This window comes from Calidris pugnax, unplaced genomic scaffold (genome assembly GCF_001431845.1).
Source record: "Calidris pugnax isolate Ruff unplaced genomic scaffold, ASM143184v1 scaffold52, whole genome shotgun sequence".
In the NCBI taxonomy this organism is placed as follows: Eukaryota; Metazoa; Chordata; class Aves; order Charadriiformes; family Scolopacidae; genus Calidris; species Calidris pugnax.
Window position 1 is genome coordinate 1,368,501 of NW_015090811.1, and position 26,763 is coordinate 1,395,263.

Sequence of the window (26,763 nt, forward strand, 5' to 3'; positions counted from 1 at the left end):
CCCATCGAAGCTAACAATAAGGGTCCCACTGATTTCCTGCAGTAAGTCAGACTAACTAGCCCACTGGCTAGGCTTTCTACACACAAAGACACTGTGCCTTCAATTATATTAATGAAATGCCTGGAAAAATCAAGCCATTGCTCAAATAATGCTAAAAAAGGGCAGAAATCACTTTCAATTTCCATGCTTTCTATACACCTTAGGACAAATTTGGCTTTTTTTTTTTTTTTTTTTGTACTTATGAGATACTCCTGTTTAATTCAGGAAGAACCTAAAACGTGGTGTACAGCTGGCAACCTGGTGAGATGGTCTCTGACTTCTGGAGAAGGCAGAGGGCAGTCAAGGCGAGTGGGCAGTATTTTGGAAAAAAGGGAATTTGGGGCAAACCAATGTTGAAAAATACACAGTAAATATACAAATATTCAATACTGATGGCAATTCTTTTATGAGTAAGAGAATATACTCAACTTCTGCATGTCAAGCTGCGCAGGTTAAACTAATGACTCGCTACAACAAGGGCAGTCATGAAGACTTGCTAATTGCAGCATTACCAGACCCAGGGTTTGCCCTGAGCAGCCTGGATTTGAGGCAGGGGCCGCAGGTCAGCACGAAGCCTGGGCCACCCCATGGAATGGGATGGTGGGATGATGCCTCCAGGGACAGTGGGAAAGGGACAGGGTTGTCCTACAACTATGTGCAGGTGGCCCTGGCAGACTTAGCTGCCTGTACCAAAGGATGCTCAAAGGCAGCAGAGAGTCTGTTACCTGTAAATGGGGTCCATAAAGAAGGGGGTGGGCCTGGCGTGCTGCAAGGACTCCGAGGCTTTCCTTTGCTCCAGGTCGGCTCCTTTCTTCTCTCCGAAGACGTGGTTTTTCCGAGGCTCGGCTTGTTTTGTGCTGCTGGCTCGACTTCTGCTGCCCATGCTGAGATCTAGAGGCTGGTCCTGGCCGGCCGCAGAGGGGGCCGCCGGCTTTGAGGGTATGGGAGTAAGTGGCTTCTCCTCCTTACGCTTTATGGTGAGGTCAAAGGGAGACTCAGAGCTTCCCTTTGGGATCTTCTTAATTTCACTGGGTGATTGGGGCTCCACTTTCAAGGGTAACGGTCTCAAGTCTCTATCAGGAAATGGATACATTGATTGAGAGAATGCTGGAAAAAACGGGAGGGGAAACATGGAAGGGTAAGGTAAGGCTCCGACTTTTTTGTCTTGCAGCCCCACAAGTCCTGTTGAACCAAAGTACTTTTCAGCAATAGAAGCAATAGCCTTTATAGAATCATTCACCGCTCCTGACACCGCAGTCTGCTCCTCTAAGGATGGTGAGAAAATGGAATGATTGCTGTGGTCTTTCTTATTATTTATTGAAGCCAGGCTCTGCAGAGAGCTTACTTTGTCTTTGAACATTTTACCATTTTCTTTAAATTTCTCTTTCTCACTTTCAATGTCACTTTCCAGATCAGAGCCCGAGGTGGTTTCCAGGTCACTGCCACTGGGGGTACTGACATCGTCAAGGTCAAGGTCACTACTCTCTGACTGGTCACTGAGTTTCTCATGCGGCCTCTCTTCAGAGGACCTCTCTGGTTGAAGCTCCACTGGCTTATTCTCCCCTACTGATGGTTGCTTATTTAGTGCCTTCAAAATATCCTGGGTGGCTGGCAGTATCTGAGGATTTGTCATGAGGGGACTTTGACTTTTGTTTGTCTGATCTGCGCTCGGTAGTCCTTTAACAGGAGAACCAGTAGGTAGCAAAGGTGGCCTGTGGTACAAGCCTGAAGGAAACAGACCGGGGAAGCTAAAAGAAAATCCAGGAGCTGTTGGAAAGGTAAGACCAGCAGGATGCCTATTGGCTCCAAAATAGTCAGCAAGGCCCGGATTTGCATGATTCATATTAACCATGGACGTTTTATCCATAGCTGGGGTTCCAGGAAGTGAAATGCCTTGGCCAAAAAATCCTCCTGCTGCAAAATGGTTCTTGCCCTCACAAAATCTCCTGTGTTTATTTAAGGAAGACGTAGTGCTGAACATTTGTCCACAGTCTTTGCACTTGATTTGGGTTCTGCAATCAGCATGCATGCGCTTATGACGACAAAGGTTTGAAAACTGAGTATAGGATTTATGGCAGACCTCACCTGTATGTAAACAACAACAACAACACATCTCAGGCTTTATGGTAATTGCCCCCACCCTCCAAATTTTGCAAATCAACACCATTTTTTACCCGCCAAACGTCAATTAGGAAGCCGTAAGGAGAAGTCTGGGCACACACATGTACATAAAGCTATCATACTCTTCCAAAGCAAGGGCATCCAAGCAGACAAATGTCTAAAGACAGCACCAACACCCGCTTCAACAAATCAGAAAAGGTCTGAAATCACTAAAAGACAAAGTTTCCTCGTTTGCCCTTTGTATTGCACAGTGCTGCATATTCGGTACCATCATTCCAGATTGCATTAGCACCCAGAGCCCCCCCAGGAGCCACAGCTTGGTGCTGGAACACCGTATGAACCTCCGGTGCCCCTGCACAAGCCAGCACTCGTGTCTTCAAACGACATCCACTTATGTCACTATTCCCATGGGCAAAGTTAGTCATTAATATAAATATTTGCAGGACCAGACAGGAGATAGACAGAGCTGTCTCACAGAACTTTCTGTCTGCAAGACCACAAAGATACGAAAGAGGTGAAGGAGGAGTCAACCAAGCATTTCCAAGTGCATAACCTTATTAAAAAACAACACTTTTTTCCATTTACAATTAAAAACTTAATGTCATGGAAGTCCAGGCTAGAGCCTGAGTAACCTCAGTCTAGTACTCTCGCATATCCAAAGCATTTCTATTTGTGTAATGTATACAGTCCCTACAGGTACCTGGGATGCTGCAACTCTAAATTCCACATCTTAATAACTTTACTAGTCTTACCGTTGCCGTTTTGTCTCTTGCACACGAAAAAAATACACTATATTTCCACAACAATTTCCTTTAAGAATGCAGCTGTATTTATTTGCGTGTCTGATGCTCAAAACAGCTCGATGGATTTCCTTTCAGGCTCCTCTGGGATGAGAACAGCTTCAGCCTTGGACAAAGCCTGAAGCCACGCTGGGGAGGAGATCTACCTTGAGCTCATGGGCCTGATCTAGCCTGCAATGCTTGGCACATGGGAGCACGGCTTCCAGCACCCATTTTCAGTAGCAGGAGGCTGGAAGGGGTCCTGCTGGTGCAGAATGAAGACACTTATAAAGATTGAATCGTGTTGTCGAAGCAAATGGGGTTTTGCAGGTCCCTGATTTTCTGGCTGCTACAAACCCTGGGGAGTTCATTGGGGTGGGAACCAAGTTATGGGTCCGCAAGTTAAAATGTGGTTTAGAAGAGGATAATGCTCAGCTCCCCAGGGCCTTTCTGTGTCCCCTTCTGACATCCTTTGGATGGGCAGGGGCATTGGGCAAGTCCCAAGGCTGCTCTATGTCTTGTGCTCTTCATGATGCTAGAGTTTGTCTGTACCTCCACACTACCCTGCTTCTGACAGTATCAGCTCCAGCCTTGTTTCAAAACAAGGCAGCAGCATTATCAGTAAGCAGCATTATCCCTCTGTAATAAATCCTTTTTTTTTTTTTTTTTTTTTTTTTTTTTCCCAGCCAGGAAAAAGCATGTGGCCACTTTATTTTTATTTAATTTGTGTTATATCATAAGCTCTCATCTTTCACACATCAAAGCCACACAACAATACACATTGTGTATTCTGAGGCCTTTTTAACAATCATTTTCATGATTCGAGACGGGCTGACATAATTTACAATGGCTCTATTTTAAGCCTGCAAAGGAAACTGAATTGAATGTATCCCATCCTGCACTCTTGGTTCCCATGAACTGCAATCACGTCCTCTAACTTCCACTCGCACCGGGGCCCTCACTAACCTTCCTGCTCCTCTACATCTCTGCCCTTGAGAAACTTGACCACTTGTTGTCATCTCTTAACTGTTTACCTCTTCAGCGGGGCTGCTTCATATCTCAGCAACAATGCGCCTATTGTTCCAGGGCCTGATCCTGCCTGATCCACCCCTTTTCCCCTTGACATCCCCGCCCGGGACAATTCGTGGGGTAAAGAGCGCAGAATTAGGCCCCAAACACAGGAAATTTGCAATGCGGTAATTCAGGAAGAGTGTTTGTTGCTGTGTATCAGTTACTGTTCCTGCTGGAGATCTTCATTCACAAGGAAAAGATGGGAAAGAAAACAGAGAAAAATAATACCAAAAAAAATTCTAAAGAAAGAAGAAAAGAGATGGAAGAGAAAGGAAAAAGAGACAAGAAGGGAGAAAGAGGAGAGGAGAGGAGAGGAGAGGTAAAGGAAAAAAAAAATCTAGTTCCTTGGTAATGTTTGATTTTATCTGGATAAGGACATTTTTTTTGAAAATATTTTATTTGTCTATTTAACATAAAACTTCTATTTAATATAGAACTATTTGTCATTTAATTGTTGCAGTATGAAGCTCTGATTTTTCTGATGTTTTCTCCTATTTTTAGGCTAATTGCAAGCATAAGGTTTCTGCTCCCACAAATTAAAGTCACCTCCATACTTCATGGTACAGAATCAGGCCCCTGTTGAGGTCTTAGACCAAAAGCTCTCCCTGCTCCTATCAGGTTGATCACAGAAACCAAAACTAAAGTTACCAAAATGGTATAATTCAAGCAATATATCCATAGGTTTGCACAAGCTTCAGCTCGGATATTATGGCCCAACTCCTCTCCTTATGTCAAGCAGGATAATTCTATCAACACTGATAGTTATACCTAACATACAGCAGCAGAGCATTAGACCATACATATTTTTACAGAAAAAAAATCTCCAGTGCATACATTTACAAGGCTTGGCTAATGTATAATTAAAAATAAATCATGCTTGGTGAACTTTTGATCTTTTACCAGGTATTGTTCTTATATACTTCTTATTCACATGACTGTATAAATGTAACGCTTCACTCAATTAGGCTAGAGTGGCAAGCAGGTAAGAAGGGGTGTATTGGCATGGATTTGGTCTTCCTAAAGTTTGGGAAGTTCTCCCTTAAAGAACATTGATGCATTATTAAATTATTATTCTCCATATTAATATATTCAAAAGTCAACAGAACCGAGAAATATTCTACTGCAGAGAGAGGCAAAAATATACACTTACAATGGAGAGATACCCTTACAAACTATTAAGGAAGATGCAAATTAATCATTTGACAAAATATATTTTATGTCTGTTTTAAAACTAAATTAAACTAATAATGGCAGTGCCATTAAATTATGTAAATATTTGTTATTATAAACCTAATCAAACAATTAATATTTGTACTGACGACTTTACCTTTTCGAGCATAAAAGATATTTAAAACTATTTAATGCTTGCTCAAGGTGCCTCTTTAATTTAACAGGCAGCCTATTCAATCCATGGGCTCTCAAAGATTGCAAGGAAATTTTGGGCCCAGGTCCAGAGCCCTTACTCCCCAGAGTGGTCTTACTTTTGGGTATCATAACCTGAAGCCTGGATGTAACTTGGCATCAGTGAAGAGCACACCCAATGCCCGGCTGATTTTGGAGGACACTCTATGTCTAAATTGCCTGCTCCACCTCTGTGGATATTCCCAGGAGCCAGGACTCCCCAGATAACTTCCTGTTACAAGATCTACCTCTTTTTCATCCCATGAATTTTATTCCCAAGTAAGGCTTTGCTTCAACTTAGTAGATGGGGGGCGGTTATCAACTTTAATTGCTTCCACGTACCAAAGCAACAGAAGCTGGGTTTGATTTCTCCTGTTACACCTTATTACACCCTTTAAATCTCAGTGCTGTACTTCTAAGCAACTAACTTGTAAGGGAAGCTTACCTCCTTGCAGCTTTTATTGATCTACGAACCCCAGGTTTAACACAAACTCCCAAATTGCAAAAAATCCATCTCATGCCTATGCAGACTCCGTACCATGATTGTCTCTGGACCCCAAATTAGCCAGCAGTTAAGTTTGCATATTTTCTGCTTATTAAAAAAATTACTGTAAGTACTATTTTGAATATGTTCAGTCTATTATGGCATGTGGTTTCTATTTGGAGAGGCTGGAGATTTTGTGAAGGCAGTGAGTAATTACCTTAGTGTTGGTGAGTTTTCACTCAAGCTTGGGCGGTGTACTGTAATAAGAGACAGTTGCCATAAACAGACTGGTACGAGTAAATCATGGTGTGTGGCCTTCTGGTGGAAAATAGATATCTCCTTTAGGTGACCCTACCTCCCTCCCATTGCTCAGCAAAGCCTACTGAACATGTGGTCTCCAAACCCTTTTGTTCTGCAATTACGTGGCCGTTGTTCGTGGATTGCTCAATGGGTTTTCATCCCTCACACTGTACATACAGAGAATACCAGTTGCTGTTTTGATTTATCAGAATAAACAGTAACCAAGAGCATTTGAGAGATTATTTCATTTAGGAGAGGTGCTACTTGGAGATTTTTACGTAGGGCATTGCAACAGGACATCTGCAGACTTCCTATCTAGTCAAAAGTTAGTGTTTTCTAACAATTATAATCTTGAAACATAATTACTTAGCCTGTGATCAGGTTTAAAAATTATTAGCAATATTTATTATTGGATGTAGTTATAAACTTTCTCATTCAAGAAGGCCAAATCAAAAGTATTATCTAACCCAAAGGCAGACACATAGACTTTGTGCAAATGAGTCTTTCAATCCAATCCTCCTCCCCTTGAGGAAACATTTTAGCCCATGGTGCCCACTTTGCCCAGGTGTGGTGTTGCTATTTTGGTAAATTATTGTTGAGAGCAGCAAAAGATTAAGAAATTTAGCAGACAAGTAGGGGAGGTGGCAACAAGGTGGCATTCAAGACACAGCAGATGCCTGAAAAGAGTGTGGTGGAGATGAGAGCTGCCAAGAACAATACTCTTGAATATTTTCTGCCTGAAAGGGAACGAAAGCAACCAGCAACGTTGCCGTGCACCCAGCTTCTCCATCTCCTAGCAGGACCTGGCTCAGCAGTAAACACAATCTACAGCCCAGTACAGAGTCAGCCCCACATACGAGGCGAGTGTTACTGCTGGAGCAGCTGTTGGAAAAGATCTAACAGCTCCCCTCAATACTTAAATTCTGGGGATGCAAAGGAGCCTCGAAGACGGGTGGCGAGCTCCTCTGGCTGAAGTCACTGCCTCTACGGTTCATATTCCAACTCCAGAAAAGTCATGGCATCTGCTGCGGAGTCTTTGTGGCCCAAAATTAACTCCTAAAGCAAAGCCACCTTCCAGGTACTGCTGGTTTTGCCCAATTCCCACCACCTCTGCCCTGGGCAGCGGGGGCATATCCAGCACGGGGGGCTGGTGCTGGTGCAGAGGAGCGGGAAGGGGAGCAGGCAGCTTGGAACGGTGCAAAGCCATGAGGCTGCAGCCACCGAGCCTGGCACGGCTCCTTCTCACCACATCTGGAGATGGGGTCTGGAGAGTAAGTCCTATGAGGAGAGGCTGAGGGAGCTGGGGTTGTTTAGTCTGAAGAAGAGGAGGGTGAGACCTTATCGCGCCCTATAACTACCTGAAGGAGGGATGTAGACAAGGGGGGGTGGGTCTTGTCTCCCAGGTCACAGGAGATAGGACAAGGGAAAACAGCCTCAAGTTGCACCAGGGGAGGTTCAGATTGGATATTAGGAAACATTTCTTCACGGAAAGGGTTATCCAGCATTGGAATGGGCTGCCCAGGGAAGTGGTTGAGGCACCATCCCTGGAGATGTTCAAAAGACGGATTGACATGGTCCTCAGGAATATGGGTTAGTGGTGTGTTTTTTTGGTTTTTGTGGTGGTTTTGTTTTGTTGGGTTTTTTTTTTGTCAGAATTAGGTTGATGGTTGGACTAGATGATCTTTAAGGTCCCTTCCAACCTAGACAATTCTATGATCCTATGATTCTGATCTCACTCCCCGCTTGCTCTTTGCATCGGAAAAAACATCCCAGAGGCAACAGGTACATTTATACAGCACTGAGAGTCTGCCTGAAAAGGAAAACCATATGACAACAATGCTCTGCGTTGGAGTAATGAATTACCCAGTGCTCATTGAATCACTCACAGCGGGGAAATTCAAAGGGAGCACGACACAACCTCCGGCTTCCAGATCACACTGCGTTTTCGACAAAAGAAAAGAACACTTAACCAAAGACGTTGAGTTGAAGACTTACATATAAAAGGTTTGACACTGCTGTGGATGTGTTTATGCTGTTTGAGGCCTGAAGAAGTGGCAAAGGTTTTGCCACACTCTGGACAAGCGTGAGCACGAGCCCCAACATGCTGGGAACGAATATGCCTCTGAAGGTTGCTGGGGTCCGTGAAAACCTGCTAGGAAATGAGTACTGATTAACCAAGAAACTTGACTGCGGAAGAAGCCAGTTATTACAAGAGCCTTTAAAAATTCAAACCTTGGAGCTATTTGGGAGTATTTAAGACTAAAAACCGTGGCTGTGTGCTGCATCACAGCCTCGCTAATGGGCAGCAGCGGGAAGGGGCTTGTTTTCCAGCATCAGCCAAGGATTTAGGGGATCTGCTAACCCTTCTGCAGCTGCTGCAGCACATGCATGTGTCCCTGCTATTAGAAATTGTGCTTTCGAGGTCAGGGAGTTCACAGAAAATGGGTTAAGATGTGATGGCTCAAAACCTCTGTGTTACTGCAACAGAAATACTTTATAGAGCTGAGTGTGTGACCGGGAGAGATCCCGTACATGACCCAGCCCCAGCAGCCAGGCTTTGGTTGCATCTTATGATTGTCAGCTGAATATAAAATTCCCATTATTGCAGCAAATCTACTTCAAAATGAGAAAGTCCTCATGCTTTGGGAATCTGGTAAAAAACCAACGTAGAGCCCCACATCCTACACAAATAATCTATACAGCAAGCCCGGTGCTGGGAAATGATAGAGATGCTCCGGAGATGAGAGAGCTGTGCTCACTTAGCACAGCTGGGGCCCATTGCTATTCCTTATTTTGACTGATATTGCAGTAGTGTCCTGAAGTTTCTGGTCCCCACCAGCTGGCACACGGCCTGGGGACCCACCTGCCCGGCCCTTCCCCAGGGTTTCTTGCCCCTCAGTGGTCCTTACACCCCACCAGTCCTCGCAAGTCACTGAGCTCAGGAATGCTCAGCATCCTGCAACAGCACTCAGTTCAGACCCCACAGCCACTTCCAAATCAAAGAGGGCAGAAAAATAACATATTAATAAAGTCAATGTGTAAACCCTTGAGAAACCATCCTGCATCCCAGCCCCGGGCATCCCCACTTCCACGCTCTCGCGCACCCAGAAGCACAAGAAGCTCCAGGCAGCCTACAAATTCACTGTACCTTGGCACAGTTTTCACACTCGTAGTGCTTCCCGCTGTCGTGCGACATTTGGTGACGTATCAAGTTGGACTTCCAGTTGAAAGCTTTGGGGCACTGGTCGCACTTGTACTCCCTCTCCTCGCTGTGCGACAGCATGTGCTTCTCCAGGCTGTGGAAACAGGAATGGGGCTCAGTGAGGTCCTATACACATACACAGGTTTAGTGAAGGTTTGAAGATCAGCATAGGAAGAGGAGACAGCAGAGCACATAACCACAGAGAGAAAAAAATAATAATTTTTTTATTATGCCAATCCTAGACCCAAGTCCTTAGAGTACCAAGCTCACTCCAGCCAGGAGGAAGAACATCCTCCTCCCCACCAGAATAATATATCCTCTCATGTTTTGCCAGGCCACTTGCAAATGCTCCAGGAGATGCTGCTGCCTTCTCTCCCTACGGAGATTATTTCACACACCTCTCAGTATTTCACTCTGGTAACTCTTCCCTGCAGTCTGAATTGTTTCTACCGTATGACTTTCCCTCTAAACACACCTTGGATCTCACCACCTGACATCACTCCACTCCTCTGATGGGAGTCAGTTTTTCTTACAGCAGGAATAGATGAGGAATAACTCCCCTGGAGTAGGACAAAATCAGCCCAAGAAGCCTCTAAATACAGCACACTACAACTGGAGTTACACTTAATTATTGTGTACAGTGTTCCATTGTGTAGCTGTTTATTCATTCATATCTTAGTAGTTTATTCAGTCTATTAGTAGGTATTTAATCCCCCACCTAATTACTGCTGCACATCTTTGAATTCACATTTGTCTTTGAATTTTCTGAATTTTATTCAGAAAAGATATAAAATTCATTAATAAATGAATTTGCTGCAAAATATAAATATATATTTGCTGCAAATGAATAATAAAATTCACTAATAAATGAATTTTATTATTCATTTGCAGCAAATATATTTTTTTAAACACCTGCATAAGGTTTTGCTTAAGGAAAGATCACTATGTAACCTAAGAGTGGATTCACAGAAAAGGCACTGGGATCTTTATCCTGGGATGCCAAACGGGATCAGTCCCTCCTCATGTGAAGCTCCCACTGGTCTCTGCTGCATCACTGGACAAAACCTGCCAGGTTTCCCAGTCTGGTTTGGGTTGTCCAGCCCGAATAGCAACCTGCATTCTCAGCCACAGGTAATGGAAATGCTTTCACCCTGGTGGACGCTCTTTATTTCTACCCCCTCAGACTCCTTCAGGGGAGTAAAATAATTCTGGCTTCCCCTCCTAATACTTCTATAACAATTCACTCTCCATCATGCACTGGTAAACAAATTTATGGTAAGACCTAGAGAGACTCTTGTCCCCGGCTGTGGAACCAGCTCCCGGCCCCCCAGATCTCCATCTTCCTGCTCAGCTCTTTCCTCATTTAATTACGCACACCCTCAAGCATGGCTCGTTGGGGTCTTTTGTTTTATATAATCTGGATATAGCACACTTTGGTACTTTTTTGCTGTGAACTGTCTTTGTGGTGTATTAGCCTTTCAATAATTCAAGAGTTCAGAGAATGACTGCATTCTCTCTCATTTTTCACTCTTTCTCACCGTACTGCCCATCTATTTATGATGACTCGTTCTTTGTTTTCTGCCCTTTCTCTTTAATATTTCATATTTTAAGCTAAATTTACATTTCCTCAATGATTCCCATATGTTAGATACTGTCCTCTGGTTCGCAGGTAGAAAAGAACTTTAACACCGAAAAACTCACGACATGGAAAAATGTTAAAGAGTCCAGACTCCTGCCTCGCCCACGCTGCTTTGACTTGATCTACCTACATCAGCCCCTTCCAATCAATCACCCAGCCCGAAAATTAGACATGCATCAGAGCCACATACTGCTCAACATGGGCCGGTGAATGAGACCTTGTGCCTGCACAAATTCCCACTCAGCGGGGTTGACCTAATGCGCGGGGGAGCGATGTCTGGCACATGATGTTTTCATTTGGGTGTCGTTAATTTTGTGGAAGCGTTAAGGATCAGGTCACACGATACGCCGATCCGAGACCCCCCGCGCGATGCCGAGCCACCTCTGCTCCGACAAGAGGAGCCAAGGAGCATCTGTGTTTTGGGAGAGCAGGCTCCATCTTGCAGAACCAACCAGCATCTGAAGCAGTTGTCCAGAGGGGATAACCCTCAGCAGGCACAATATCTCAATATCTTCCAGTAATTTGCAAAATTTGCCGTAATCCGCACTGCAGTATGGTATTTTAATTAACCACAACAGCTACAGTGACAGGAAATACGTAAATGATCTTCAGCATATAAAAGTTCACTTTCTTTTGACATTCTATGCGTATTTCAGGTACATATGCACATGAATCTACCCATTTCATAGGCAGATAGAGACTAGAAAAAGATGAACCCAGTCTTTCAAGACAATATGACTATAAATAAAAATTAACATATAGACATATATATATGCTAACAACTAGAACCTGCCTTTAGCTAGTATAGCTTATTTGCAAAGATAAAATTGGTAACATCACTGAACACATCTAAGAGATGTTCGAAGTTATTTCCACCTAAAAATACGAAGCCAACACCTTAGTTCAACTGAACTATGATCACTCCTCTGATTTCACTGCAACCAGCCCAATTCATGTCACCTAAAGATCAGATTGTCAGAAGATCCGGTTCTTAATTTAAGGGTCCCTTAAATTAAACTAAGGACCTTCAAGATTTATTGAGACTCTGCTGATTTCTATGCCATAAAGCACCAACCAGCACAAAAGTCCTATTCATCTTCATCTTTGGTTTGTATAGAAGATGAAGGCACCTGCCCTGGCTGATGCCCTGCACGATCTGACTGAAGTAATTACAAAATTTGACTCATTCCATCACGTTTTAAGCATCCATTCCTACCTTTGTAGGTCTGGGAAGACTTGATCACACTCTTTACACTCCTGGATTTCATGCACGTCCCGAAGGTCATTCTCATTCTCAAGCTTTTTCTGGAAGTCCTCCTCCACCATGGAGAAGGCGGAGTGAGGTGTGCTGCAGGGGAACTTCTGGTGGTCTACAAGCTCAGCCTTGGACTCAAAGAGCTGGTCGCAGTCCTCGCAGCGGTACTGGCGCTCCTCTGGAAGACAAATGGGTTGGGGACAGGGAGCTCACATCAGTTTTCAGTCATTTTAACTACCATCCCATCAGGAGTTCCATAGAAGTGTGGTTAAATAAATGGCTAGTCAAAGACAAATAGACAAAGAACCTCAAAAGAAACAAGGATGCCTTAGAATGCTTTATAATAATGCCTTAATTCTACAACTTATGACAGTGGAGTACTACTTATTAACTGTCTGGGTAACATCCAAGAGGGATCCCTAACACTGGCTTAGGACAAAAATCAGTGTGTTTAAATACGATCCTAAATGGGGATATGCAGCATCTAAGGTGGACATCCAGTGGAGGCTGCCAGTCTCTGCCTTTCTGAATGAAGGACACAGACTTAGACAGGAACATCAGCATCTAGAATAGCCAAAAGAGTGTTTATAAAGTTTTTGAAAGTTTCTGTATTTCCATTGGAGTCCTTTTGCAGCACCCAAGCCTGCTCAAAGTAAGAGAAAGATACATAAAGTTGGAGTAATGAAGACAGGGGGCCTTGCTTTAAATGTCATAAAACTGGTCACAATGTGTTTCTTACTGAAAATGAGTGTAAAGATCACTAGAGTGTAACTTTGAGGTGAATACCGCATTCCATTAATTAATAATTCACGCAAAAGAATAGAATAGCTGAAGAAAATCCCAAAAAGCAAACTTGGAGAGGAGCATCCCACTGTATTTTTTTTTTTTCTGCTGGATTTTCTACTGATGGTCCAGACGAGGAGTCAGACACCCTGGCTTGATTCCAGGGCTACCTGCCCTGCAGACATAAATGTCCCGGGGCTCCAAGTCAGAAATGCACTGAGGAATCTGGCTGAAATCTCAAATGTATGTGGTTGGTCGCTACTCGACACTTGAGTTGATCCAGAGAAAGCATCATAGTGCTCTGCTGTCCACTGTCCACAAGCAATACTCAGTCTGCTTCTAAATTAGCCCTTTGGGACAGAGCAGTGCAGAGATTTCCTCTGGTGTCACTTACACAACAGCTACTTGACCACAGGCATGGAAAACACCAGGCTTGAAAAGGAGGACATATTTAGCAATAACTAAACAAAGTTACCACTATGGAAAAGAAAAAAAAAAAAGAAATAAACACAAAACCAAGTTAGAATGAATGAATAATTCCACCTTTTTCTTAAGATAACAAATGATGCTGCTCTAAACGTGCAGGCAGCTATAAAAAAGGACAGCCATGGGAAAACCCCTGTGTATAGTCCCTGAATCCTTGGAGAATTTCTAAAATGTCCACACCAGCATAAACTGCAACCTAATGGGCATCAAGCAGATATCCTACACCCAGTCCTGCTGTGGCTGTATAACCCACTGCCCAACAGGCAGCAGAGCAAAAGGAGGTTCCAGAGGCGGGGGACAAATCTCAGCAACTGCTCAGGAGTTTCAGTCCCAGAATTCATGCGTGGAGTGAGTAACAAATGAGCACAAGGAGGAATAATGGCTCAAATGTTCTCACAAGCGACAGCAACATTAATAACTCGAGATTTTCTCTTTTCAAGAGGACAGAGTAACAGTTGTTTGGCTACGTGACAAAAAAGAACCTCTAATCAGGGACCATACAGGTCCTTCAGGAGCAGCACAGCCTAAAGATAAGAGCATGGACTCTTGTTCTCCTTTTGCAATACCCAAAAAATGATCAAGTTTCAGTTTTGAAGCCCTACTGCTGCCCTTAGTTACATCTGCAAATCTCTGTTCCTGCCACAGAGGTTTGAGAAAGCGAGGGTAAAACCTGAAGAACATTAGGAGTTGCAGGGATGCAATGCTGAGAAACACCAACTGTGCAAACGAGAGCTGGCCAGATTAGCAGGTACAAAATATGACACTGAATGAAGCTACACTCCTGGTTGGACCAGGATGGAGTGATGAAGAAAACAAACAGAGAACCCTCAGTGGCATTGCTTTTGAGAGCAGACTCACCCTCAGAAGGTCTAAAGGACTCATCATAATACTAGACTAGTTTATTCACAGAAAAGCTTTCAGAGAAACAGGAGAGCAAAAGACAGACAAACACAACCCTGGTCCAGCTCTCCTCCCCGGCTGCAGGGAAGCCATCACAGATTTCAAGAGGATTCCAACACTGGAGAAATCTCCCCAATATTTTGCTTAATTTCAATGATACATTCTATTAGATTAGACAGTGAGAAGCAGCTAACCGTGAATGTCGGGAGCCATTGTTTCATGTGAATAATCTTCACTCTTCATGAACAGTAAGAGCTCCTCTCCTGGTTCAATATCTGCTACCACTCTGTAGAATATCTGCAAGGGAAAGAAAATAAAAGGAGAAAACAATGTGACTACCACAAGAGGTAAAAAGGCATAAACCACTGCCAGTGAGTATTACAGGACCAAAACCAGTGTGGGTGCTGGTTGCCATTTGCTGCAGAGGTGCTCACTTTGACCATGGCAGCTCTGCTCCTTCCAGCCCCAGAGCCGTTGGGGCTTTGGGCTCCATGAGGATGAAAAGGATAATCAATTTCATCAACCTTCGCTGCAAAATGAGCTCCATTGTGACTGCAAACATCACCAGCAATTTGCACACTTAGTACAAATTATACCAAACCCACGTACAACGTAGCCATAAAACGCATCCCTGAGCGATCCACGTAAGGGAGATAACTCCTGCTGGGAAAAGCTACTAAAACTGTCCTGAAAAGATGCTGCTGATTAAACTGTAGGCACCCAACCCCCCCATTTCAACCATCTACACAGTCCAGAAAGCTGTGAGGCAAGAGGCTTATACAAACCTGCCTAGATACCCCCTAGCTTCAAACAGGAATCAAAGTCAAAAATCGGTCCTGGATGAAGAAATGCCACCATCAACCACATCTGCTAGTGGTGACCCTGGCCGGTGGCACCCGGTCCCCCTACACAGGTGCCAGGGGGAAGGATCCTGGTGGAGAAGCAGGGGCTGCTCCCGTGGGTCCCTGCACCCACGGCCAGCGTGCGCCGGCACCGCTGGGCTCCGATGAAAGGAAATTCCCAAAATCCATCTGGCTGCTCTCTGTCTCAGCAGGAAATGTGAACAGCACTAAAAAGCTCCACGAAGCAGCTCAAATAAATATTAGTAACTTCCTCGGGCCTTTTTAAACAAAAACACATGACAGCTACGTTTCCTACGCTAAAAAAAAAAATAACGATGCATTTGCGTTTTTTCAGACAAATGTCTTTTTAAAGGTTTCGCTCTCGAACTCTTAACTCTCAGAACTCATTTCGGTGCGTGGGGAGAAAGGCAGAGAATCACCCCCCTGTTTAAGGTCAGACAGATGCGTTTGTCCCACAGGAGGAAGGGGAATCTAGAGAGGGGTGGGTGTCCTCCTGGCCCCATCGCTCATGAAGCGTCACCCATCGGTGGCCCCGGCAGCCGAGCACATACCCATGTCCTCCAGGAGGTGGCCGTATAGCCTAATGGTTTCATTCTGCACACAGATGGGCTGAAGACCTCAAAATAACGAAACAAGATGCATTTCCTCGGATTTGGGGCTTTTTTCTTTGCCTTGTCCCAAAACCAGCTCTGGAGGAGGTGTGCAGGGCAGCAGCAGTGAAGGCTGCTGGGGCCAGCTCGTCCCACCGCCCTGGTACTCAATGTCTCCAGATGCCAAAAGTGCTGGCAAAACACATCGGGCACAAGGTATCTGTGCCACAACCCCCTGCTTATGGCCAATTTTCCCCATAAAAGCCAGGAAAAGGAATTCATGGGCAGCCTGATCCGCAAAGGCTGCACCTCCCTCCTCTTCCACGCTGTCCTGGTCGAACCATCAGCTGGGTCTGCTTGGGCTCACAATTTTTACCCTCTCCTTGAGGGGATTTCGAACTCCACCAAGTATTCTGCAGGGCACAAGGGGCCAAGAGAGTCTCAAGTCTCTTCATGGAGCCAGGTGAACGCCTGGCATCACAATTCCCTCTGGAGCCAATGCTGCCATCAGCACCAAAGGACACGGGGCTGCTGTGTGGGCTCCAGCGTGCTGGAGATGTGGCTGGGGCAACACACTTCATTTGATCAAAGGCCGAAACAAACACATTTAAGTGAAGCCAGCTTTTAAATCCCGCAAATAAATCCGATGTCAGCGCCGCATCCAGTGAGTACTTGCTTGAAGCGATGCTGGGTTTTCCATTTATTAAGATAAATGTATTGAAAACTGGTTTTTTTCATCCAGGAGTATAGTGGCCTCCACACATCTGAAAAGGAAGCTGCGCTCCGATCCGTGGAAGATAAGCCTGGTTGCTGGCTGCCTTTGGATGGAAATAATACGTTTATGGCATTGCACACTGACTGGAGACACTTCTGCAGACCTCCCTGCTGCAACAGCACCCACCTCCTGCTTGGGGTGGAGTAGGATCAGGCCACGCCACAGCCAGGTGTGGGACCTCCACCATCTCAGAAGGACCATGTCAAAGCTCTTGCCCTCTCCAGGACAGCTCTGCCCAGGACTTGCCTCGGTGCTCCCAGGTTTTGTGTCATGGTTGGGTAAACTCAGCTGTCCTCCTGAGGTCAGTGGTGCATCCACACCAAGGAGGGAAGAAAAACCACGGAGAAGCCTTCTCTGGTATTTTTTCTTGTCCCATCAAAGGTTATTTTGATAGACCTTTTCACCTCTCGTCGCAAAGTGAGGACACATGGACTGTACAGGGGCATAAAGAGGGTCTTGTTCACGAAGCGCTGTGCTGGGGTGCATCACTTCTCTTTGGAGACAGCATCTTTCTTGCAGCTGTGGGACAAATCCCTAACCAGGGTGTAAACTCTGTAGCCAGTTGTCCTGCCTGTGTTGGTATTCAGAAATATCAGAGATAATTAAGCTACCCTTCAGAAATTACCTGGCCAGCCTCCCTGTACCTCAGCAGATGAGATGGAGCATCCAGAAAAAAATCCATGTTTTAGGTTGAGTGATGTTTCCTTATTTTTGCATCTCAGAACTAACACCCTCCAAAACCAGGACAGATTTCCAGCACTAGCATTATCACATCATTATTGTTATTCTAGTTATTATTAAAACGCTAACTTTAATTATTGTTAAAAATAGTTTTTAAAATTTCTGTATGTACAAAAGAGCCACCTGCACTAACAGTTTATATACCACGTTGTGTTCCACCGAGGATCTGAAATAAAACATACTGAACTTTAAACCAAAATGATCATGCAGGTAAATTTAATCCGATTTTAAGAGTTATCCCTACTACTTCACGTGAAAAGCTTTTCTCTTGCTCTTCCCATCTAAAACCTCCTGGAATTATCCTGTCTGAGAAAAAGGGAGAAGCTAACTCTGGAAATGAACCACATTGCCCAAGTTTTTAGCAGAAGCCTACTAAGGGCAGATGGCGAGGGGGTCCTGCAAACCCCCAGATGGGAAAGCTCATAAATTACCCCCCCAGCCCCACAGGTCTTCTTGGTTTGCAACAACAGCAACCTCTACTGCAGGCACTATTTCTTTGTATTAGGAAACGCTAACGAAGAATAAATGGACTTTTCAATTGCCAAGCTTGAAGATTTCTTGGACGCAATCCTGGTTTTGCTGTAATTAATGAAAGGTTTGAATTTTCTATCATCTCTTCAGCCCACCAAGCCTGTTTCGTTACCTACTTCCTCAGGTTAACCTGTGCTCACGGCGTGCCAGAAGGCACCGACCTGCCTCCAGAAGCAGAGGAAGAGCTGCTGCAGGGTAGAAGAACGACCGTGAAGGGGAAAAAAATACCAAAAAAAATACAAAAGCAAAAAGTCCAGATGCTTGTTTCACATGCCCTGGGATCAGCGGTGTGTGACTGCAGTTTATATAGGAAGAGCACAATCGGATCCAGATCTGGAAACACTTTCAAAGTTCAGGGGGTCTGAGGTGGGGAGAAGTTGGGGGAGGCCTAACCCATCAGTCCTACGCTGCAGGTCATGGATTTGTGCTACCGAGCAGAAATAAAAGCTCCCAAACTGCAAAACCATAAAGGGAAAGAAGCAGGGGGGGGATTAAAAAAAAAAAAAAAAAAGGAACACTCACAATTTACTTTTAAATGGATGAATAAGGCCTCATTGTTATGAATTCCAGTTTACTTTTCCTGGTCAGGCACTTGAAATTTTATTTATGCTTAATAGACTGCATTTGGCATGTGTAAAGATGACAGAAGCGTGAATTATGAACGACCTTCAACCTATTCAGGAAGTTGTAATAATTGAAATAATAGCGAAAACGCGCTCCCCGCGAGCCCGGGCCGGGGCCGCGCGCTCGGCCGCCGCCGCTCGCCCGCTTTGAAGTGCCCCGGCCATCCCGAACCCCCTCCTCCACCCCTCCCGGGAGGGTTTGACCAAAGGATGCTGTTTTGTGGGGAAAAAAAGTGACACTTTGGGCCACTGCGTGCGAGCAAAGGCACCGGCTGCTGCGTATGCATCGGTCATGCTCAGCCCCGGAGAGCTGTGTTCCATGGTATCCAACTAAACTTGCTATTACCAGGAACAGGAGAGCTTTGGAAAACATCTCACGTGACCTGGTGCTGCCTGGGAAATTCAGATTTTTAGGGCAGGTAGAGATGCTGCTGCCCAGAGTCAGTGTGGTTTGTACTGATGGATTGAACCCGCAGCCAGAGCCATGGGTGATTTTGTCCTACACCACACACACCCGGTGATTTTGTCCTACACCACACTGGTGGAAGGAGGACAGGGCAGAGGACCCACTCTGGATGGGACAGTGGGATAGAGGAGAAGACATCGATGGTGGAGCACACTCTGGGGAAAGCCTGGTGAAGCCCACCAGAGCCCTGCTCCAGCACCCAGGACTCCTGGCCCCCACCCCGGGTACATATAGCCCAAGCAAGGCACTTTTGGGGGATCCCAGCCACTTTTTGGGACTCCGTGGCACCAGAGGGGAGCGTGCCCCAGGAAAGCCAGCGTGTACGTTGCCAACTGGCATCGGCCTCCACGCTGCCTCGGAGCGAGAGTGGAACTTGCCTGAAAAGCAAAACAAATTAAATGTCCAAAACTAATAATAAGCGTTATGTTCAAGGAGCTCGAACAGAATCGGGATTTATGCCCGCCCGAAAAACGAGAAGAACGAACGGATGCAGAACCTCACAACAAGCCCTAATTAAGCATTTGGGGCGGGGGGAGGGATATAAGAAAAAAAAAAAAATAAAATAAAAGGTCCAAACGGCAAAGCTACAATTTTAGCTCCCGTGATGAACAACTTCTGCAGCTGGAGAACCGTGTGATGAAACCCGAGCCAGGTTCTTCTTGCCATACTCAGGCAAATGATAAATTGAACCGAACTGGAGTTTTTTCAAAGGGCTAACGTAGAGGAGTCCTTCCCCAGCGCTGTATCGGGCCCAAAGAAAACTTCAGCAAAAATCCACAGGCAAAACTCAGCAAGTGCCTGCGTGCGAGCGGCTGTGGGGAACGGGGGGAGCCCGGCGGGGGGACGGGGAGGGACCCTTCCCTCCACCCTGCCAAGACGGTGGGCGAGCACCGCAGCGCCTCGGCACCAGGACTCCAAAGAACCCTTTTCCTTCCTCCTTTCCAAATTGCCCCGCAACTGCCAAAGCCGGATCAAGCAGGAGGGGCTGAAGTTCTCCAGGAGTTCAGAGCTCTCCTGAAACGGTACCAGGAATCCCCATTTTTTTCCACCTTCTGAAGTAAAAGGTGGCTCCTGCTCCCCCAAAACGAAGAGGGAGCTGAGGGTGGAGCTCCCTCCACAGGGCACTCTCTTCAGTGTCTTGGGGGGCTGTAGGCCATCTCTCCAGTGACACTGATGTCTTCTTCCATCGTAGGTGAAGTTTAGCCTCTGTGAAAGCCCCGGCTGTGGGCGAGGGGCTGCCCCATCCAGCCCACCTGCTCCGACCCCGCCGCATCTCCTGCTCCGGGATCGCTGACCGCCAACACCAACTTCTGGAAGTCCACCCCTTCTTCTCCTGAGGTGACCCCACCACGCAGTTGCCTTTTAATATCCCACCTTCATTCATGAACCACACAACATCATGAGCTACAGCCTTGCCCTGGCTCTGTGGACATCTATAGAATCATAGAATCATCTAGGTTGGAAGAGACCCTTGGGATCGTCAAGTCCAACCATCTACCCTACTCTACAAGTTCTCCCCTAGAACTACAATCCTCTGTACCCTTTTCTGGCAAGCACACGAGGACGATCTGACAGTTCTCATCACAAAAAAAAAAAAAAAAAAAAAAAAAAAAGGCATTTTTGCTTAGAGATGACGTATCTTACCGTGAATCATCAACAAAAAGCTTCTCACTTTGCAGAAACAGCAACAACTAGCTGCTGATTTTGGTTCTAAACTATTTCTTTTAGGTCACGTCAGGACAGGCCAGCGCCGAGAGCGGTAACACCACCAGCACACTGAGCTCCAGATAACACAGGGGGACGTAAAGACCGGGCAGGAATTTCACCCACAGCTTCAGCTCTAACTGCAACCAGTGGAAAATCACCACCCGTGAGCTCCTCGTTCCACCAGCCCTACGTTAACACGACCCAGCTCCACTGGAGGCAGATTTTTCGGTGGGAGCCGGATTAAGCTTTATTTTGCTTAATAACTTCATAACTCATAGGAAGGATCACGGCAGAATAGGGCCCCCCGTGAGCTCAGCGTGCGTGTGCCCCCCTCCGACCCACAACAGCCAAAACCCAAATTTCTCTCTCTGACAACAAAGCTGCAGAATTATTCCTTAAATAACACAACTTTCGCAGGTGGCTGCGTGGCTGACGGAGGGGTCTCTGCCCTTCTCTGCCTGCTGGGGGGTGGGAAGGGGGTTTGGGGAGAGGTGGGGGGCACAGAGGCAGTAAAACCTGAAACGTGAAGCTGTGCCTGCAGATTGAAAAAGTTTGTAAAAGGCACAAGATGTGATGAGATCTGGTGACACCTCCAGCAGTAAGTTCACTCCTGGAAGTTTTTATCACTGACATCGGGCACGTTGTTAAGAGCACAACACCACGGGGTTTTCTCCCGTTTGCAGGAGCGTGTACTCGAGTGTAAGGAAACAAAACACACACACACACGGAAAAAAGAACCCCCAAAACCTATTTCCAAAGGGAATCTTCAAGAAGGGGCAGAGACCTGGAAGCTCAGAGCAGTTTCACAGGGTTACATGGCTGTGTCGCTGTCAGAGCTCTGCAAGCAGTAAGCACGAGAAAAACAACATTCAGGACTTCTAACTGCTACCAACTACGTTTCTTAAAAGAAAAAAAAGAAGAAAAAAAAAAAGGCATTTTTTTCTAGCTTGAAGGTGACCGTGATCCCAGCCTGAAAACGTGCCTGGAACGTGTGACAGACCCTGCCACGCCACTGCTATAGTCACTGCTGGATTTGCAACTGCACTTTCATTAACATATATATTTAAAAATAATGCTTTTGCGGGGGTGACAGCCCTGCCAGAAAGCCTAACAGGGCTAATCATTCTGAAGGCATTAAAAAGTTGAATAGACGTTTAATGATAACAGAGGGGAGTCGTCCAAGTTAGCAGAAACTGGTGTTGAATCCTAACTGACTCTGAGCTGAAAAAACCCACATTCCAGGGCAGTAACAGTGACAAGACTCTCTGCAGCTCCACACACACTGGAGCCTCTTTGGGGAAAGGGAAAAAACGAGAGAGTGCCCTGTTTGTGGAATTTTATTATTCATATACATCTTGAATTACATACTTTGAGGTTAGATTGGGTATGACAGGAGATAATAGGAAGACAGCAAAGAGAAATCCTAGATCAACCTCATTTAAAATCCAAAAAAAAAAAAAAAGCCCACCAAAAAAAATGCAGCTTTTAAACCCTACTCCACCTCCAATCAAATGAAACACGAGTTGCATCCAGCGTGCATGTTTTGACTGCATCCCACCATTATCGAGCTGTTCATCTCAGCAAAGCTCATTTATACAGTCGTATGAGCGAGCCCAGGCCTTTTGTAAAGTTGATCCCAAGTGATGAAACCCAACCTCCACCGTGAGTTTGGGGGGGAGGGGGGGGGGGGGGGGGGGGATGTCTCTGAAAAAAAAAAAGCCAAACAGGAAAAAAAACAGGGTTCGCAGGGGGGTTCCGAATATGGGGAAGGCGATTTTCCTGGGGGGAGAGGGGGGGGGGGGGGGTGGTATGTCTCTGAAAAAAAAAAGTCCAACAGAGAAAACAACCAAAACCAAAAAAAAAAATGTTTTTCTTTCCCTCTTTTTGTTAACTACAGAAGGCAGAGCTTAGCAGAGCGACCAGATTACACGTCGCCCTGAGATTCATCTAAAATCCTGCCTCGAGCAGTCTGGGCATCATACCTGTCTGTCAGTCAAGCTTGAATTTAGTAGCATAAACTTGTGGGCAGCGTGAGGCTGGGAGCCCTGGCAGGATCTTTTACCTTTGCAGGTACAGCCCAATGTTTGCTTGGGAATTTTACAGATGAGTTGAAGCAATTAGAGGTGAACAATTACCGCCGATCGAGTGTCTGTGCCCGGGGAGCCAGCAGCGTCTCCCGCAGCGGGGATGCTCCCGGTGGGATGAGGGCTGCTCAGGTGCTGCTTATTCCTTGGAGAGGAGGAGGGGGGGGATCAGGGGGGAAGCGGGTGCCCCCCCACCCTAGCATCACCTTCAGCTCCAGCTGAGCTGGGGCATCCCGTCCTGCATCCCCTCTGTCCTCCAGCTCTCGCTGCAACCACTCAAAATGTCCTCAGGCTTCACCTTTTTTTCTTTTTTTTTCTTTTTTTTTTTTTTCTTCCCCTTCTTTTTCCCTCCCTCCCCTTTTTTTTCTAGGAGCTACAGCAGCAGGGTGACCCAAAGGCACCCCAGGCAGGCTACACACGGGCACACACGCACGCTCAGTCCTGACTCGCATTTGTCACTCCTTGTACACGCACACATTTGGCCATGTAATGTCCATTTCCCAGTTTGCCTTCCTATTATATTTTATATTACCTCTGGCGAGCCTGTGCCAGAAGAAAGCAGAAGGAGGAGCTGTTAGAAAGGCTTTTTCGCTTTAAGATTGGAGAGCACATTTTTAGCATTAACTTTTTAGGCTCTGGTCATAAAAACGCTGGAGCGCGCGCGCGCGTCGCGTACGGTTTTGTGGGTAAATTTGCAGCGTTTCCAGAGGGCCAAATGAACAACAATCTCTTGCTGACAGCGCCCAAGCTCGCACCACGCTACTTGAAAGACAACCAATTCTTAATTCGCGAATCTCAGCAACAATCAGCTATAAAAAAATATGGAATTATGAACAGCACGATACCGCGCAAAATAAATAACAAGTCTCCAGTGAATGAAAGAAATCATTGGCAGCAGTACAGCCACCATTTACCAAATCTCAGAAATGTAAACACTAAAGGGGAAAAAAAAAAAAAAAAAAAAAAAGAGAGAGAGAAAGTTACAAGCGCCATAACTTTCCTTCCAAGAACGTCAAAACCAGGGGTAGATGCTGAGTTTCAGTCGCAGCTCCCCCACGCAAAGACACCGAGTCGCTCTGAGCAACGCACGTGATTCCACTCCTAATCCTTCCCATCGATGCCAGCTCTTATTAAACATAAAATACTCGAATTTGCTCTTTCAGTTAATCTATAGGGTTTCCTTTTCGTACGGCTGCTCCGTAAGTGCCCCGCATTGAGAGAATTTATCGTTTTTCAGCGCAAAGCGTATTTCCACTTGGAAAATGTATTTTGCATTCACTAATAATCTTTATGGTTTCTTTAGCTAAACCAGCTGCTCTATCAAAAAGAAATTATACCTCAGTCGGCTGGCTCATTCTGCGTTACACGTGCTCAGGGCTGAACTACAGAGATTGAAAATTTTTTTAAAAACCTGCTCCCATACTTTCTGAAAAAGTTACTTAAACTGGATTTAATCAACTATCTCGCATCAGCAAAACACGTAACGCTGCGCTGGAAATAGCAGGCTGTCTCACGTTCATTTCCTATCCATCAGGAATTTGATTAGAAAGAATGATTTCTAATTGAAGCTTTGTGTCTGGTTGCGATTCTTTTTTCAATACTGTCAAAGCAATTAAATCAGCCAAAGATCATCGTTAACATTTCACCTGATGCGGTTAATTAAGTGGCCAAAAATGAAACGCTGATTAAATGAATCAAACCCCACCTTTGCAGGTAGCAAAGTTTAAATTGGAAACAAGAATTCACTACCGGTTGTTGCTGTGCTTTTTTAGGTATTTTACTTTAAAGAAGTATAGCTTTCTTAACCTAACTTCACCCATTAAAATATTTCATAACGGCGTGTATTATTATCCACAGACTAAAGCGGACCTTGATTTAAGAAACACCTAATAACTCATCAGCATAATTGAAAACAAAATGCTTCCCCGCGTCCTTCCTCCACCTCATCCCAGCCTTTTTTCCAGCACACCAGGATAAATAACGTCTCAGCCCAACAAAGAGTGGATTTAAGTGCGATAAATGAAAAGAAAAAAGAAACCCACTGAAGATCCTGGTCGAGCACACAAGTATTTCGAGTTTCAGCAAAGTGTATGGGAAGGCATAATAATATTCACACACGTGTGCATTCAAATCCAAAGCCCCCCCCAAGCACCCACATTGGGATAGTTATCATTCCCCTCCGCTCTTCCCATTAATTTCACTTTACAGCTTCCCATCAACTCAACGCTGTAACGGAGCGACCCAAGTGGGCTGGAACAGGAGCCAGAAAATGCTGCTTATTCAAAATCAGCAAATACTGGTTTAGTGTTCCGCAGAAAGCAGTCTCATTTTTTTATCGGGTGTAAGATAGGAAAAAAAAAAAAAAATTAAAATATTATTTATGAGTTGAACAACAATGTGGAAAAATAGAAAATTCATATTATCTATAGCCCATAATTAAAATTACTCCATTCTGCATTTCACATCCGTGCCTCATCTTCTGCCACAACAGCAAACAGGCCAACATTTGTCGTGAATTGCTGTTATTTTTTTTCAATCCATTGACACCTTAAAGTTCCTTAAAAAAATAAGTCCAGAAAGTGAACACCACCTACCTGATCACTTATCTGACATGCAACAAGGTTGTGCTGATTGTAGCATCCAGCAAACTTGATATATTTGAGCCAGTTTCCTACATCTGGTTGACTGGCATCTACGCAGAACTTCACATTGCAAAACTCATCCAAGATCTAAAAGGAAGAATATGAAAGAGTAAATCTTCTTGTCGCTGTCTGAGCATACTAATCAAAAGATAAATCACAGGTTTCCAGATAAACAAGTGGATAATAATAATAATAATAATAATAATAATAATAATAATAGTAAAAGGCACGTTTATTCCGAAATACACTTCCCTGGTGAGATTTTTTTTTTTTGTTTAAGAAATGGTCAAAATACATACATAATAATAAAAGGACAATAAATGTACCGAAAAATATTTTGTTCCTGTTTACACGTAACTGAGACGCTAATTATTGCTAAGAAACGCTATGTTAATTTCAGAGGGACTGATTTTTTATGCATTCATCAGTGACTGTTTGAAAATATGATTTTAATTAAATATAATTCTGTCGGGGAATATAACAAAAATTATTAAAATAGGCAGTGTTGGCTTCATTTAAGGTTTCTGTTTTGCTTCAGGATTTACGTTGCTTGCAGCACTCGTTTAGTCTTTTCATATTTGTTGCTCTGAACCCAACTTTATTTGGTAGACAGAGTTATTTATCTTGTTTTAATATTACGCTTCCCAAACAGCCCTTCTGTGCAACACTTAAATCACTCCCCTTAATTGCAGCAAATAATAGAACTCCCTATGCCAAACTAAAGAAAATAAATGAAAAACAATGTAAACACTCATGCAAAACATGGCAGCATTCAATACATACCAATAAATGGTTCCAATTATGCAGACAATAAACAAATATAATGAGATCGCCTGTGGACAAGCTAAAGAGGATGTTCTATTCTAATATCCTGACAAATTACTAATCACTACGTACGGCTGAATATCATTATTTATTTGCAAGCTTTTAGCACCCGGCCTATCCCAAAACTTTCCCCAGCATCCCAGGGAGCGACGTTGGTTAGAACTTCTCCCGTTGGGCACCGGCACCAAAACACCCGGTTTTTAGTAAAGAAAAAAACCACAAAAAACCAGAAAAAACAACCTTAAAACACACGTCCCGACCGAAAAGCCAAGGGAGAGGGAGGGTTTGTGTTCCCGTCCCGGCCCCACAGCGCACTTTTGGCCTCGGGGGCTGAACGGCCGGGAGCCGCGGGCATTGTGTGTGTGTCTGTGTGTGCGCCCCGTCGCTAATCAAACCCCACGGAAGTTTCCTATCAAGGGCTCGCAATTAGCGCTTCAGCCTCCCCCCCCCCCCCCC

At 45.0% G+C, this 26,763-nt stretch overlaps 1 protein-coding gene across 2 annotated transcripts in view; it reads right to left on the reverse strand.

Moving 5' to 3' along the window:
- Positions 1-26,763, reverse strand: part of MECOM (MDS1 and EVI1 complex locus) — a 401,603-nt gene that overhangs the window by 23,312 nt on the left and 351,528 nt on the right. Inside the window, exons 1-7 of one of the 2 annotated variants that reach the window (XM_014938838.1) lie at positions 26,266-26,697; positions 25,435-25,569; positions 14,655-14,757; positions 12,253-12,469; positions 9,344-9,491; positions 8,191-8,347; positions 765-2,124 (exon numbers count right to left, since the gene is read on the reverse strand). In XM_014938838.1, the coding sequence (XP_014794324.1) occupies positions 765-2,124; positions 8,191-8,347; positions 9,344-9,491; positions 12,253-12,469; positions 14,655-14,703 (1,931 nt within the window). In that variant the 5' untranslated portion in view covers positions 14,704-14,757; positions 25,435-25,569; positions 26,266-26,697. Of the gene's footprint in view, positions 1-764; positions 2,125-8,190; positions 8,348-9,343; positions 9,492-12,252; positions 12,470-14,654; positions 14,758-25,434; positions 25,570-26,265; positions 26,698-26,763 lie in introns of those variants that run through there. The other variant, XM_014938837.1, reaches the window with a different exon arrangement.